The sequence below is a fragment of the Prionailurus bengalensis genome, chromosome E4, assembly GCF_016509475.1.
Source record: "Prionailurus bengalensis isolate Pbe53 chromosome E4, Fcat_Pben_1.1_paternal_pri, whole genome shotgun sequence".
Taxonomy (NCBI): domain Eukaryota; kingdom Metazoa; phylum Chordata; class Mammalia; order Carnivora; family Felidae; genus Prionailurus; species Prionailurus bengalensis.
In genome coordinates, this window is record NC_057360.1 from 34941531 (window position 1) to 34956682 (window position 15152).

Below are 15152 nucleotides of genomic sequence, written 5' to 3' on the forward strand. Positions count from 1 at the left end.
TTTTGCGACGTATACAAATACCAACTCATTATGTTGCACACCTGAGACCAATATAATGTTACATGTCAATTATATCTCAATTAAAAAGAAATCACTTAGGGGCGCCTGCGTGGCTCAGTGCGTTAAGCCTCCGACTTCAGCTCAGGGCGTGATCTTAACAATTCGTGGGTTCGAACCCCATGTCGGGCTCGGTGTTGACAGCTCAGAGCCTGGAGCCTGCTTTGGAGGCTCCGTCTCCAAAGAGACATGCTCTGTCTCTCAAAAATACGTATACAAAACAAAAACAAAAGAAATCACCTAAAAAATGATTTTGAGTAGCTACAGGCGGTCCCTGCTCATAAAATGTTCATCGTCTAGGGAGGGGACTGAGGAGACAAGAGCTAATTTAACAGAGCATGGGAAGGCCCAATGCAGGGCAGAGAGAGGAAATACATGACCCTCTGCTTTTGAAAAAGTTTACATTGGATTGGCATCCTCTATAAATTATCAACATTTCAGTTTCTGTAAAGCTTGTTTAAGAGACTCTTTGCTTAGAACGTTTACCGCAGAAAACTGTTCACTTAAAGTTATAAACTTTCTCATAGATCTAAGATTTGCTCATCAAGCTTATAACATTGATCTCATTGACTTTGAACCAATGATTTTGCTAGAAATAAATAGTACAAAAGCTGTATGCGTTCTTTTCCCAGTCAAAATGTTTATTTAGATCTTAATCTTTGCAAAGGTTTTGCAAAGTTAAAAAGTAAATGGTGTTTATAAAAGTTTGGTGTTTTTTTTTTTTGAATACTCCAAAGCAAGTCTCACTTCTTCCATACTGGCAGCCTGTGATGGCAACCAGTGGATCATACTCTCTAACTTCTAGTGCCTTGATGAGGGCTGTGTATAGAGGTCTGAGTCTGGAATGTTTTGGCAAAACTGGGATACCAACTGTCTCACTCATCTTTGGAAAAATTCCTTCTGTCCGTTTTCCCTTTTGCAAAATTTGAGTCCTTAAAATCCTAAGCTTTTTAAAAACATATTATTATATATATTTCTTTTAGTGTGAATACTTATCTATCCATAGTGTGCCTCAGGGCCTTCTTGACGATTATTACATCTGTTTATATAGTAGTGGTGGGGTGTTTTTTTTTTTAATTTTTTTTTGAGGTTTTCTTTTTTATTCCTCTTGGCTTCCAAGAGGAGGCAAGGACACTTACAACCTTTTTCTAGGCGAGTTTGGTTGTACTTACCCTTGTTTGTGCTTCACAATTATCCAACCGGCCACGATGATGGGTAAAAGAAAGAAGATCGTGCCAAAGAAAATGCCTAGGCAGTAAAACAGAGTCATTGGATGCATGGCAAACATAACCCATGGGTCTTAAACAATGAATATCTAGCCCCGCTAGAGGCTGCCAGTGAGTTTTTTAAAGGCAACTATAAATTCTGCCTTTAAGAAACCCCTCACACAGGCTTAGCTTGAAGATTTTCCCTCTGCTCCTGGTTTGATCTGGCTCATTAGTCTTCCTGCCCCAGGGTCACGGACGAGGGGTGAGCAGAGCAGTGCGTAACCTTTAGTCCAAAGCAGCCTTTCATCGAGGAGCCGAGAACCGCCCGGGAGCTCCTGGCTGTGGCGCCCGGGGACCCCGCACTCGTGTCTTATGTCAGGCACAGGCCCGAGCTGTTCTGTGCTACCGACTCCACTGATCCCTGCAGGCAAAGTCTCACCAAACCACTCCTCTTGCACAGGCAGGTCACAGAAATGGCTAAGAAAATTGATCTTTGTGGCTTCTAATCTGCGCAAGTGGGCATGACTACCATCCTGAAGAATCTTCCCAGGTTGTAAACCAAAGGGGACGTTGTGTTCTCCAGCCCCGTTAAAATAGGAAGGATGATGATTATTCATTTGTAATGATTCAAAGACGGTGTAGAACCTTCAATAGAGGACACTCACTCACTCTGTGCCTGTGAGGATACCAGTCTTGCCACACCATGGCCTGAATGTAGACTCTTTTCCTTCTGACTAAAATTGTAACGTTACAGATTTTGATCTCTCCTTATACATCTCACCCATTGTAAGTGAGTACTTACTGTGGAACGTGCTAGAGCTCCTCAGCAAACCCTTCACAGAACTTACCAGCTATGAGAGCATCGTGTGTGCCTAAAGGGAAGACAGAAGCCAGGACATCAGTCTGGTACACAGGGTGGTCAAACAGGAGCACTCAGACAGTGAAAATTCATCTGATATTTTTCAGCACACAGTCTAATGTTTTTCTAATATAAAAAGCCATTGGTTTCCCTCACACAACCTCATTTTATCTTGTGCACTCAGCAAAGTATGTTTTTATTTCTTTTTAACTTAACATTTTAGCATAAAAGTAACATAATTACAGCAGAGAGTTATAAAACAGTACAAAAGAAAAATATCACACCTGGTCCCACTACCCTGACATTTTTTGTTCTTGGTAAAACTGTCCAAAAGTTGTGGGGTACATTTCTCCAGCTTCCTAGGCAGACTATGCTTGCCTAATGGTACCTTTTTTCTACATTCAGATCTAAAAAGCTATTTCTGGAAGTTATGATTTCATAACTCCGGTTAAGTCTTCAGGGACTAGAGGGCCTTTAATTCGATCTTACTTTTTAGGACTAATTCGACTTCTATCTCTCTTTTACCTTGTTCTAAAAAGAATAATAGGAGAATGATAGAAGAGGGTACAAGTCCTTGCAGTCAATTTGGCTTGGTTAAAAATCAGTTTTATTACTAAATAGCCATATATTTGCCATGTTAGTTGATTTCTCTGTGTCTCATTTATCTTATCTGTATATTGGGGTTCACAGTACATCTAACTCATAACATCATTCATTCAGTAAATATTTATGGAGCACATATTATGAGCTATTTAATTCTGGGTACTGGGGACACAGAAGTGAAATAAAGAGCAAAAATCTCTGCCCTCATGGAGGTTTTATACATCTATATTCCTATATCTCTCTATCTCTCTATCTATATTCATATATTTCCCCCAATTTAATATTACAAACCACTTAATGGGACAAACTTTTTATTACTTTAGGCATAATCATTAATTAACTTGCTCAAGATTTCATAGAATTAAAAGAACAAATGTAAAGGACTCGGAGAAGTGCTTGTTGTAAAGGTATTAATAAATAGATATTAGTTCTTGTTTACTGTTCATAATGTATATGTATTTTTTCTTCATCACAAATGTAATAGTATCCAAATAATGTACAAACATGTGAAGGAAAAATAAGAGTCCCTGTAATATTCTCCTGTACTGTGAAGAATTTGGGGGGGGGGGCCTGGGTGGCTCAGTCAGTTAAGCATCTGACTTCGGCTCAGGTTCGTGATCTCACGGTTCATGAGTTCGAGCCCCGCGTCAGGCTCTGTGCTGACAGCTCAGAGCCTGGAGCCTGCTTCGGATTCTGTGTCTCCCTCTCTCTCTGCCCCTGCCCTGCTCAAACTCTATCTCTGTCTCTCAAGAAGTGAATAAACATTAAAAAAAATGGCTCTTAATGTATTTGGTGGACTTTTCTTCCTAGGGCATCTATGAAATGAATTCTCAGGATGTAATAAGCCAAAAACTGGTTATAATCAGTATTCATCCAGGAAGCATCAAGTGATTTCTTTGTTTCTTTCTTCTTTCTTTCTTTTATTTTTCTTTGCCAAATTTTCTCTAGAGAACAAAATCACTTTGGTTGAGAAGCACTGTTGTTTTTTGGTTTTTGGTGTTTTTTTTTAATATCCTGAAATGTTTTGGTACATTCTTTCCTGGGACATTTTCCCATGCATCTAAGTTTTTACGTGGTTCTAGACTCTCTCTATGCACCTAATATTTGAACGATGGAATCAACTTTTGCAATCCTCACAACCATCACTATTGCTAATTTGCACGATAACACTATTAGCTCTTCATTATATTGAACATATTTCTCATCTGGCTAACGTAGTCCATTTACTTTTCAACTTACGTAAATTCTAAGTCAAATTTGTTGACCTTTCATGATTTCCTCCATCCTATCAAGAGGCTCAAACCGCTGGCCTTCTTCTAGCTGTTTCATAAACATTCTTTTTTTATGGTTTACCTTGGCTTTTCCATATTTGCGTTGAAAACTTCTCTTTATTCAATCTGGTGTTTATTGTAAGATAAAAAGAAAGGGTCTAAATTTTCTTCCATGCTACTTCGAGTATCTGACCATCTTTTCCTTTCCCATGGGTTGATGTTCGTTATTAAATTTTACTTATAAGATAACTTTTATTTTTAGTAATCATTATTTTATTAATATCTGTTTTGTTCCACTTATAAAAAATAAGTTTATTTTTGTGCTAGCATAAAGTGATTTATGTAATGTGGTTTTATATTTTGTTTTGATATCTGGTAGGGCTGGTTCCTCAATTACGTGAATTTTCTCTCACAGCCACCTCTTCAGGATACTCTAAAGGCATCCAGTCAGTTCCATGGTGAGGTTTTTGCCAAAGAAGTGAATATAATTTGACATGAAGGGAGGGTCAAATTTGTAATTTGGAAATATTACTGAGTCAGCTTAATTAACGTGTTTAAGGGATTAACTATAAAAAAATAGATCCTGAACAATCTTAGTATTCAATCATGTGTCATAAAAAAGAGTTCTAGGGGCACCTGGGTGGCGCAGTCGGTTAAGCGTCCGACTTCAGCCAGGTCACGATCTCACGGTCCGTGAGTTCGAGCCCCGCATCAGGCTCTGGGCTGATGGCTCAGAGCCTGGAGCCTGTTTCTGATTCTGTGTCTCCCTCTCTCTCTGCCCTTCCCCCGTTCATGCTCTGTCTCTCTCTGTCGCAAAAATAAATAAAAACGTTGAAAAATAAAATAAAAAAAAGAGTTCTAAGCATTGTGGAGGGCAGCCTAGCACTAATTTAGATTGTCTGTTGAAATAAACGATTTTTTTTTTTGTTACCTGTTTCTTCTGCCCAACAAATATTGTAATAAATCCTTTTTTAAAAAAAAAAAGGTACAAGAGTTATGGAGGGCAGCCTAGCACTACTTTAGATTAAGGATGATTATGCATTGTTGACTTTGCTCATCAGCAACTTGCTGTGTACGAGTTTGGGGCTTAAGATTTTCTATCTTACATCATTCTCTGTTTGCCAGCAGAGGGCTACTCATCTACTGAACTCAAGGATACATGATTTCTAAACTGCTCTAGTCAACTCTACCAGCTTAAAATCCTGTAGCCTATACCAGTGAGCGAGGCTGACCATCTGGTCTCTGCAACTTGGAAAGTGCTCCCTCACTCATGTTGAAATATTCTTGAAAGTCTGCTTTACCACTGATGTGCTTCCTCTGACTCTTAAGGCCCACAGGCTATGAAATCATTTCCATGCCATGCAATCAGCAGTAGAGTAATATAGACAAAAAAGGGTCGGAGGGGGTCCTGAGGAGAGTTGAATGGGTTGAGCACTGTGAGAAGAGCAAGGCTTGCTTTACTTTCATTGCCAAGGGCTTTCTTGGAAGAATTAAGGGCTCTCCCACTGGACTCCTTCGTTCTTAGCAGGTGCCATGAACATCACACCACATTCAATGACAGGATGGACGAGTGAATGAACAGTGACCATGACGAAGGAAGGACCTACATTTCTTGCAGGTGCACTTACTAGATGCACATATGGCCAGAGGAGGGTCCCATGTGTTATCTGCCTGGCACTGGCTCTGGGGACTACCTTTCAGAGTATACCCTTCTTCACACTCAAAAGTTACATTATCTCCATGGTGATAGACTTTTCTCATTTCCACGTCCTTCCTGATTCCATTCATATGCGCTGGGAGTCTACATTTTGCCTCTGAAAATAGAAAAATCAGAAGGAAATGGATATTTTATTAATTTTTAGTTGAAACTACCATAATGCAAAGATCTATGACCCCCAAACTACCCTGCCTTCAGCAAAGATGAGTCATGTTTTCAATCAAGACCTATTGACACCTACCCAACACCGTACAATTTTAAATTCTCTTTCATTTCTTAGGTAAAGAAAGAGAATACGGAAGCTACTGCAATCCGCTTTTAATTATTGACAACTCTGCAACTGTAAAGTGGTCGACAGGTTGGGAGTTATGATAACCATGTTCTAATCCTGGATCCGCTTGGGTCACACCGTAAGGAAAGAGGAATATCACATTAACTCTCTCTAGGTATGCAACAAATACTGGTATTTTGCTTCTTGGTTAAATGCATGTTTCTGGCTCATTTCTATGCATAGAAGCTAGTAAATCATGATTCTCAATTTAAAACATAATTTTAAAATTTAATTTATTTTATCTCATTTATCTTATCCTTTGTTTTGCTTTCTTTCTCTGCCCAGCTATTGATACCTCCTTCAACCAGCAAAGCCCGCTTTCCAGTTGTAATTATCTCAAAATTAGGCGAAATTATTATTTTCAAAAAACCAACAAGGCGAAGTGGTATTTCCCAAAATATGGTCTGTGGTCTTCCTACATCAGAATATGCTGATGGGTCTGTTAAAAATAGACCTCGAGACCCCACCTCAAAATGTCAGAATCAGAGTTCTTAGGAATGGAGCTTGAGACTGGAATCTTCTTAACTAGGTGCCTGGCTGATTTTGCTAATGCTAAATACAGAATGACCGCTATAAAGCACGTTTGACGAGGACAATTATTAAGACAAAACGAATTTCACTTGGAAGCAGCTGCCAAGAGGCTAGAATAGTACCCTTTTATATTCAGGAGAAAAAACGTCCCAGAGTCTTAATTTGAATAATCCGTCTTTGAAGTATTCTCTGAATCTTCATACTTCTCCATGTAACTAAAGCAAAGAGGGGTGAGCTTTCTTCCTGTCCTGTAGAGGCACAGGGACTCCACAGTTCGTGGAGAATAAATAGAGAAGAGCCACTTACCGTGTCTGTAGAGGATATTTTCTCTATCTCTAAAACCAGAGGTTGGCTGGACAAGAAGGACTTCTGAGACTTTTAGGTTGGGGAGAGCCCCATGATCCTGTGACCACCCCATCAGCCATAGGACTAACTGCTCCTTAACGTTGGAAAAACAGGCCTGTCTGAAGTCCCTCCTACCTCATCCCTGCCCTTCACCTAGTTTACTGCAAAGGAGACAAAGAGCAAACTGCTAACTCAAAGTTGTGCCAAGTCAAAAGAACCACATTTAATAGGAGACAGAATACAGTGCAGTGTTCCAAAGCATGGGCTGGGCAGTCACCCAGTCTCGGCACCCCCGTCTGGGAGCTGCCTATCGTCGAGTGATTACTGGGGCTCTCTATTTCCTCTTCTGTAAAGTAGCAAGAATAATCCCATCTCATCAGATTCTTTTGGAGACTAACACAAATGACTTTTATAAAGACCTCGGTACCATGCTTAGTCACTGAATAATATTTTTAATTCCATATTTTGTGGGGTTTTTTTATTTATTTTTTTTAACGTTTATTTATTTTTGAGACAGGGAGAGACAGCATGAACGGGGGAGGGTCAGAGAGAGAGGGAGACACAGAATCAGAAACAGGCTCCAGGCTCTGAGCTGTCAGCACAGAGCCTGATGTGGGGCTCGAACTCACGGACCGCGAGATCATGACCTGAGCCGAAGTCGGATGCTTAACCGACTGAGCCACTCAGGCGCCCCAATTGTGGGTTTTTTTTTTTTTAAAAGAATATTGCCAACAAAAGACATTTTGAGTCAGATGCCGGTTTCGCAAACATAGACAGGAATAGAGGAAGTAAGTTTTGGCACTTGTTTTAAGGAAGAGATGAAACAGACATTTCACCTTTGGTCTTGGAAATTATAAGGAGGACCCGTGTCCAGTAATTCCGGTAATTAATTGCTCTCAACCTGCCTCCATATTTCAGTTTTCCTCACAAGAAAGTGTGCTTCCAGCCTCCTCTCGAAGGTATTTATGAGGACCGCTTGTAACTCCTCTGAGGTCTCTTAGAGCTGAGATATGTTATTAGTTAAAAGCCTGCAAAGCACTTTAAATTGGTGTTCGATGTCTACTGTATTACTGGAAATTCCATCAGTGCTTCTTACTTGTTTGGTAGAGCTGAGAATCCTTGGGCAGCCTCCTTCCTATCTTTTTCTCTGCTTTTCTCCCCCTTCTATCGATACTCATTTCACAATCCTCTCAGAAAGGTGGCTTCGCCTTAGCAGCCTCATTCATCAATTTTCCATTAACAAAACCCGGCAAGAATAAGAAATACCTCTGCAGTAATGTTCAAAATGGCTCCAGGTTCCCAGGTATGTGCAGAAGATGAAGTTCCTTCCCACCAACAAGTAGCCTGGGTCACAAGTGTAGCTGACCGTCATCCCAGGAAGATATGGAAATGGATGTCCTCCAATGTAATGCCCATTGTGGATCCTGGGTGGATGTGGGCATGCTGAGAACAAGACCCCCCCCCCCAAAAAAAAACACAAGAAAAGACATTCAGTTAAACAAAGAAGTACAAATACGCCAACGTATCTAATAACATCTCTATTAGAGCCACACGGAGACCCAAGGCAGGCAGGTTCCAAAGGCACTAAATATTTACTGATCCCTGGGAAGAATGATTCTTCAAACGGAGACCTCTCAGCCTTTAAGCAGGACCATCTGCGTTGTCCCTTGCATACCACACTGGCTGGGAATACCACCAGGATCTCAAATGACCAGTTGCATGCTGTCTGTCCTCGCTGGCTCACAGAGCTTGCGTGGACAATCACAGCCACAGATGAGCCTCCAAGTGCCAGGCACTGTCACTTCATGCCAGACTAATGTGTAAAAGGAATGAGCTGCTAAGAGCACAACCTTGAACTCCGCTTCTCTAGGGCGTGTTGAGGTCCTATTGCTACAAGTGAGACAAAGGGTCACCAAAATGCAGTTACAGGCTGAGCAGAACACTTAGGGGTAACAAAAGGAATACAAGTGCCTACACTGGAGTTTCTTTATGTCTGTAGCCTCCAGTCTGAAGTAAAGTGAGGCCATCAACATGTGCTTTTTGCTCTGCACACCCACTTAGCGAGCATAAAGACAACTTGTGCTGGAGATGGCACGACAGAGTATTTTCTTTGGCACTTGTATTTTACTGCTTTGAAAATACTCTCGAGAAAATCTGGGCCTCGCTGATTCTCCCCATTCTCCACCTCCTCCTCTTTTCACTGTCCCACACTCCTCGCCCCCGTGGGAAGGATCATCAGAGTACCACGGACTGGGACACAGCATGGCATATCTAGAACCCATCTATTAAGCTGCTCAGCAGGCAATTCTGTGTGTCTGACTTTTATAACCAAGCCACGTTCACAAGCAAACACAGCTGTCACCACAGAAATGAGGACATTCTAGCCTAGATATTCTGATCCGGCTGGGGCATAGGGAAGTGGGTACTGACCAGCAGGACCAGCAAGTTCACAGTAAGGGGCAGGGCCGCTCCAAATCCCGTTCCCTTCACCGTCGCTTGTGCAGCGAATGGTGCTCTCCCCGACGAGGTTGAAGGTCATCCCTCTGGCTGAGCGGGGTTCACACATGTAAGTAACTTCCTCTCCATAGGGAACGTCTCCCTGAGAAGTTCTGGGGTGGTTCCCATTAGGGATAGATGGAGGACTTGGACAAAAGATTTCTAGAAAGAGAGCAAGAGCTTTAGATCCCATTAGAGTTTTAATCAAAACGATCATACAGCAGGGGTGCCCTGGGACTGTATTTTTTCCGTGAGAACACAACTACAGTGGGTGGACTTAAGTATGTAAGGCTTCTTCTGAGAAGGAACGAACTGAAGTGAGACTTTAATTACAGTTTATTGCAAAAGTTCCAAGACCCTCCAGGTAGCTAAGGTTTTAATTTGAAAGGTAACTAATTTGCTTTTTCAGCAACTATCATTTGTCTACTTTCTGTTTGGCATAAAGACAGTCCTGGGTTGACACTGAGACACAAGACAGACAAGATTGGCCCTCAAAGATCCGAAGTTGCCAAGAAATCTTTGTAAATCTTTAGTGAACACAGATGACCACCTTCAGCAGAAATAAATGTTTCTTGATAATTCAAGACCATTATCCGTGTCGCTAACAAATACACAATAATATCTTCAGGATACACTGATTACAGGGCTTTTCAGAGCCAGATGAAGTGGCTCTGGGAGGCTTTTTTTTTCCCTTTTGCTTTTTTTTCTTTCTTCCAGGTGACCAGCTGTCCTTTCTTTCTGCTGTTAGTGTATCTGTTTCTAGCAGTTCCCTCCCTAAACTAATCTGATGCTTTGAATCTGACATGAACTTAAGGATACCCAAGCCTGTCAGAATTGTGTGAATAAACAAAGTGAAGGTCCTAGGACGTCAAACAGTGATTGACTTCTCATATCTGGATTTTACCCATGTGTTTATGTTTATCTAAAGTTTATTTATGTATTTACTCTCCGATTTACATGTCTCAGGAAAGTAGAGTTTGTTTTTGTTGGATATCTGAGTTTTATTCATACCAATCGTTCTTGTAAAGTTCCATCACAATCCCATCAGGTGTCCAAAGAGATTTCTAGCAAAGATGTTTCAACAAAATCCAGAGGAAGATAGCCATTCTCAACTGAACAAAGGTGCCTCTGTACATTACATTTCTGCACACCTGCGCTTCCGAAGGGGATAGTTATCTCAGAGGCTGCTATGGATCCAAGGGAATTGGGGGGAATTGCCCCACCCACATTTGCTGGAGAGAGAAAAACATGGTGGACATGCACCAGAGACAGAGGTTTTGCAGGCCCAGCCAACTTGATGGGAGAAGCGGGCACCCATCTAGGCAGGACAGAGGCAGAGGAAAAGGATCTTGAGGAGCCAGCTCCCCCTTTAGGGCCAGTGACTTCCCTCACAGAAGAGGTGGAAAGTGAAAGTGGTGAGTGACTGTGACCCATTTCTATCCAGCTGCACAGATTTCTGAGGGGGGCGCCTGTGCACCTGGGAGAGAGAGGAAAGGGAAGGAGAGGCAGTCAAGAATAACAAAGGGCCTCGAAGGGACCTGTTCCCTGGCTATCAGCTTTGGGATGTTAGCGGGAGGTTTGCTCTCAGACCTCTGGGAGTACCCCTGATCTGTGGGCAGTGGGCACCCACAGAGCAACAGGTGTTAAACCCACACTTCCTCCAACTCCACCGTCAGCTGTTTCTACACCAGCTTTTTAAAACCAGCATGCTCCCCTGTGCAGCCCAGAGCCACTGCAGGTGAAGAGAAACCAAAAACTTGAGCTAAGGCGCCACCTTCTGGAAAACAAAAGAATGGTTTCTAATTGCAAGTTAGTTGAACTGGAGTAAACAAATAAAGGTGTGTGCTACTTCAAGTGCAATGGCAGAACACTCTCCAGTTCCATCCATGTTGCTACAAAAGGCCATATTTCATTCTTTCTCATTGCCAAGTAGTATTCTATTGTGTATATAAAGCACAATTTTCTTATCCCTTCATCAGTTGATGGACATTTAGGCTCTTTCCATATTTCGGCTATTGTTGAAAGTGCTGCTATAAACATTGAGGTACAAGTACTCCTATGCATCAGCACTCCTGTATCCCTTGGGTAAATTCCTAGCAGCGCTATTGCTGGGCCATGGGGCAGATCTATTTTTAATTTTCAGAGGAACGTACAGAGAAAGACAGATACCATATGTTTTCACTCTTATGTTCATCCTGAGAAACTTAACAGAAGACCATGGGGGAGGGGAAGGAAAAAAAAAGTTAGAGAGGGAGAGAGCCAAGTCATAAGAGACTCTTAAAAACTGAGAATAAACTGAGGGTTGATGGGGGTTGGGAGGGAGGGGAGGGTGCGTGATGGGCATTGAGGAGGGCACCCGTTGGGATGAGCACTGGGTGTTGCATGGAAACCAATTCGACAATAAATTTCATATTAAAAAATGCAATGGCAGAGATACATTTTGTCAAACACAATGAAAAAATCACAGGAATATTGAATCGCAAAGAGGAAATGATAATTCTCCAGCGATCGATTACAAAGGCATGGAGTATTGCAATCTAACTGACAAAGAATTCAAAACAGCTGTTATGAAGAGATTCAGTGAGCTACAAGAAAATTCAGCATGATGAGTCGATGAGTTTAGGAATAAAATTAATGGAGAAGAGTTCTTTACCAAAGAGACTGAAATTAAAAAAAAAAAAAAAGAACCAGACACCCACTAAACTACCCTTTTATTCATGTACAATAAAGTTTTCTATTTCTTTAAAAGAAAAAAAAAAACCCAGAAATTCCGGAGATGATAAATTCAATGAATCAGATGAAAAGCAGAATGGAGAGCTTAGGAAATAGGATGGATCAGATTGAAGAACAAATTAGTGGCTTGGAGGATGGGAATTTAGAAAGGACTCTGAGGAGGAGAGAGAGCTAAGATTTTTTTAAAGCGATGAAACCCGATTAGAGCTATGCGATATGAGAAAAACAAATATAACTGGTTTGCCAGAAGAAGAAGAGAGGGGGAAGGGAGCAAGAAGTGTCTTTTGGAAAACAGTAGGTGAGAATTTTTCTAACGTGGGGAAGAAATTGAACATACACATCTAAGAAGCTAATAGAACACCCTATTATCCCATTGCAAAAAGACCCTCCTAAAATATATTATAATGAAACTGTCAAAAATCAATGAGCAAGAAAGGATCTTAAAAGCAGCTAGTGGGGGGGGGGAATAAAACAATCTACAAAGGAACCCCCATTAGGCTATCAGTGTATTTCTCAGCAGAAACTCTACAGGCCAGGAGAGAGGAATGATACATTCAAAGTGGTGAAAGATAAAAGTTGCCAGCCACCAACACTTTATCTAGCAAAACTGGCCTTCAAATATGAATGGGAAATAAAGGCTTTCCCAGAAAATACAACAACTGAGGGAGGCTCATCACCGCTAGACCTGCTTACAAGAAATGTTGAAGGAAGCCCTTCAGCTGAAACGAAGAGACATTAACGAGTGACGTGATAGCAGATGGAAGTACACACACTCTGGCCAAGGTGAAAAATAAAGAAAACTGTAACTCTATATTGGAATGGCATATTAACCACTTAATTATAATATAAAAGCTTACAGAGGGGCACCTGGGTGGCTCAGTCAGTTAAGTGTCCAACTCTTGATCTTGGCCCAGTCATGATCTCACGGTTCATGGGTTCCAGCTCCATGCTGGGCTTTGTGCTTGGGATTCTCTCTCTCTCTCTGCCCCTCCCCGACCCTCTCCCTCTCTCTCCCAAAACAAATAAATAAACTTAAAAAAATATATCCTGGTCTTTTTTTAAAAAGCTTACGGAAAAGAACATTACAAATAACTATACCTACTATAATTTCTCAATGAATTCACAGCATAAAAAGAGGTAACCTGTAACATCAAAAATATAAAAGGGGATGAGTAGAAGGGTGGAAGCTTTATAGGTGAATGAAGATAAGGTGTTATTAACATAAAAAAGGACTGTTTATCTGTGAGATGCTTCATGTAAGCCACATGGCAACCACAAAGCAAAAGTCGAGAATAGACTCATGAAACATAAAACACGAAGAGAATGAGCAAATCACCCTAGAAAACCACCATTTTGCAAAGACAAAAACGGGGGGGGGGGAGGAGAAACAAGACAATAACCAGAAGGCAAATGATCCGATGGCAGTAGTAAGTCCTTATGTAGCAACAGTTACTCTAAATATAAATGGATGAATTCACCAATCACCAGGCACAGAGTAGCTGAGCGGATAAAATATAACACCCAACATATGCTGCCCACAGGAAATTCATTTCAGCTCTGAAGACATATAGGCTCAAAGTGGACAGATATAAGGGGATATTCTGTGCAAGTGGAAATCAAAAGAAAGTGGGCATAGCCATACTTTACATAAGACAAAATAGACTTCATGCCAAAAATGATAAGAGACAAAGAACGTCATTATATAGTGATAAAAGGGTCGGGTCAATATCTCTAGAAGATATAACAATTGTACGAATATACACACCCAACACTGGAGCACTAAATCTATCAGGCAAATACTGAGAGATTAAAGAGAGAAACAGAAAACTCTACAATAGTAGTAGGGGACTTCAGTACCCCTACTGTGAGCAAAGGAGAGATCAGACAGAAAACCAATAAGGAAACATTGGAATTGAACCATGCTCTAGAACAAATGGACTTGACATACATATATAGAACATTCTACCTAACAGCAGCAGAATACACATTCTTCTTGAGTGCACACAAAACATTTTCCATGGTAGATCATCTGATATGGCACAAAACAAATCTCAGCAAATTGAAGAAGACTGAAATCATACCAACTATTTTTTTCTGACTACAATAATAGGACACCAGAAATCCACAACAAGGGGAAAACTGTAAAATCTACAAATATGTGCACTAAACAACACACTTCTGAACAACCAATGGATCAAAGAAGAAATCAAAAAGGAAATTAAAAAGTTATCTTGAAAGAAATAAAAATGGAAATACAACATATCAAATCTTATGGGATGGAGCGTAAGCAGTTAGGAACGGAAAGTTTGTGGTGATAAACGCATATATTGAGAAATTGAATGACCTCAAATAACCTAACTTTACACTTCAGGTAACTAGAAAAAGAAGAACAGATTAAGTCCAAAGTTATGAGAAGAAGGGAAATAATAAAGATCAGAGTGGAAATAAATGAAATAGAGAACAGAAAAGCAACAAAACTAAAAGTTGGTTTTGTGAAAAGGTAAACAAAAACTGACAAACCTTTAGCCAGACTCACCAAAAAAAGAGAGAGAAGACTCAATAAATAAAATTAGAAATGAAAAAGGAGACAACTGATACTATAGAAATACATAAGACCATAAGACACTATTATGAACAATTATATGCCAACAAATTAGATAATCTAGAAGAAATGGATACGTTTCTAGAAACATAACACCTACCAAGACCAACTCAGGAAGAAATACAAAATCTGAAAAGACCAATGAGAAGCAAAGAGATTGACTCAGGAATCAAAAGCCTTCCAACACAGAAAATTCTAGGGCTGATCACTTCACTGGTGAATTCTACCGAACGTTCCAAGAAAAATTAATACCAATCCCACTCAAACCTTTCCAAAAAACTGCAGAGGTGGGACTACATCTAAACTACATCTAAACTCATTCTATGAGACCTTGACACCAATGCCAGATAAGGACACAACAAAAAAAGTGAACTATAGATCAATATTCCTGATGATATA

General features: G+C 40.6%; 1 protein-coding gene across 1 annotated transcript in view; it reads right to left on the reverse strand.

Annotated features, from left to right (window-relative positions):
- Window positions 1-15152, reverse strand: part of CR1L (complement C3b/C4b receptor 1 like) — a 67126-nt gene that overhangs the window by 7798 nt on the left and 44176 nt on the right. Inside the window, 5 exon segments of the mRNA XM_043567840.1 lie at window positions 1230-1305; window positions 2114-2137; window positions 5627-5812; window positions 8189-8365; window positions 9353-9580. Of these exon segments, the coding sequence (XP_043423775.1) occupies window positions 1230-1305; window positions 2114-2137; window positions 5627-5812; window positions 8189-8365; window positions 9353-9580 (691 nt within the window).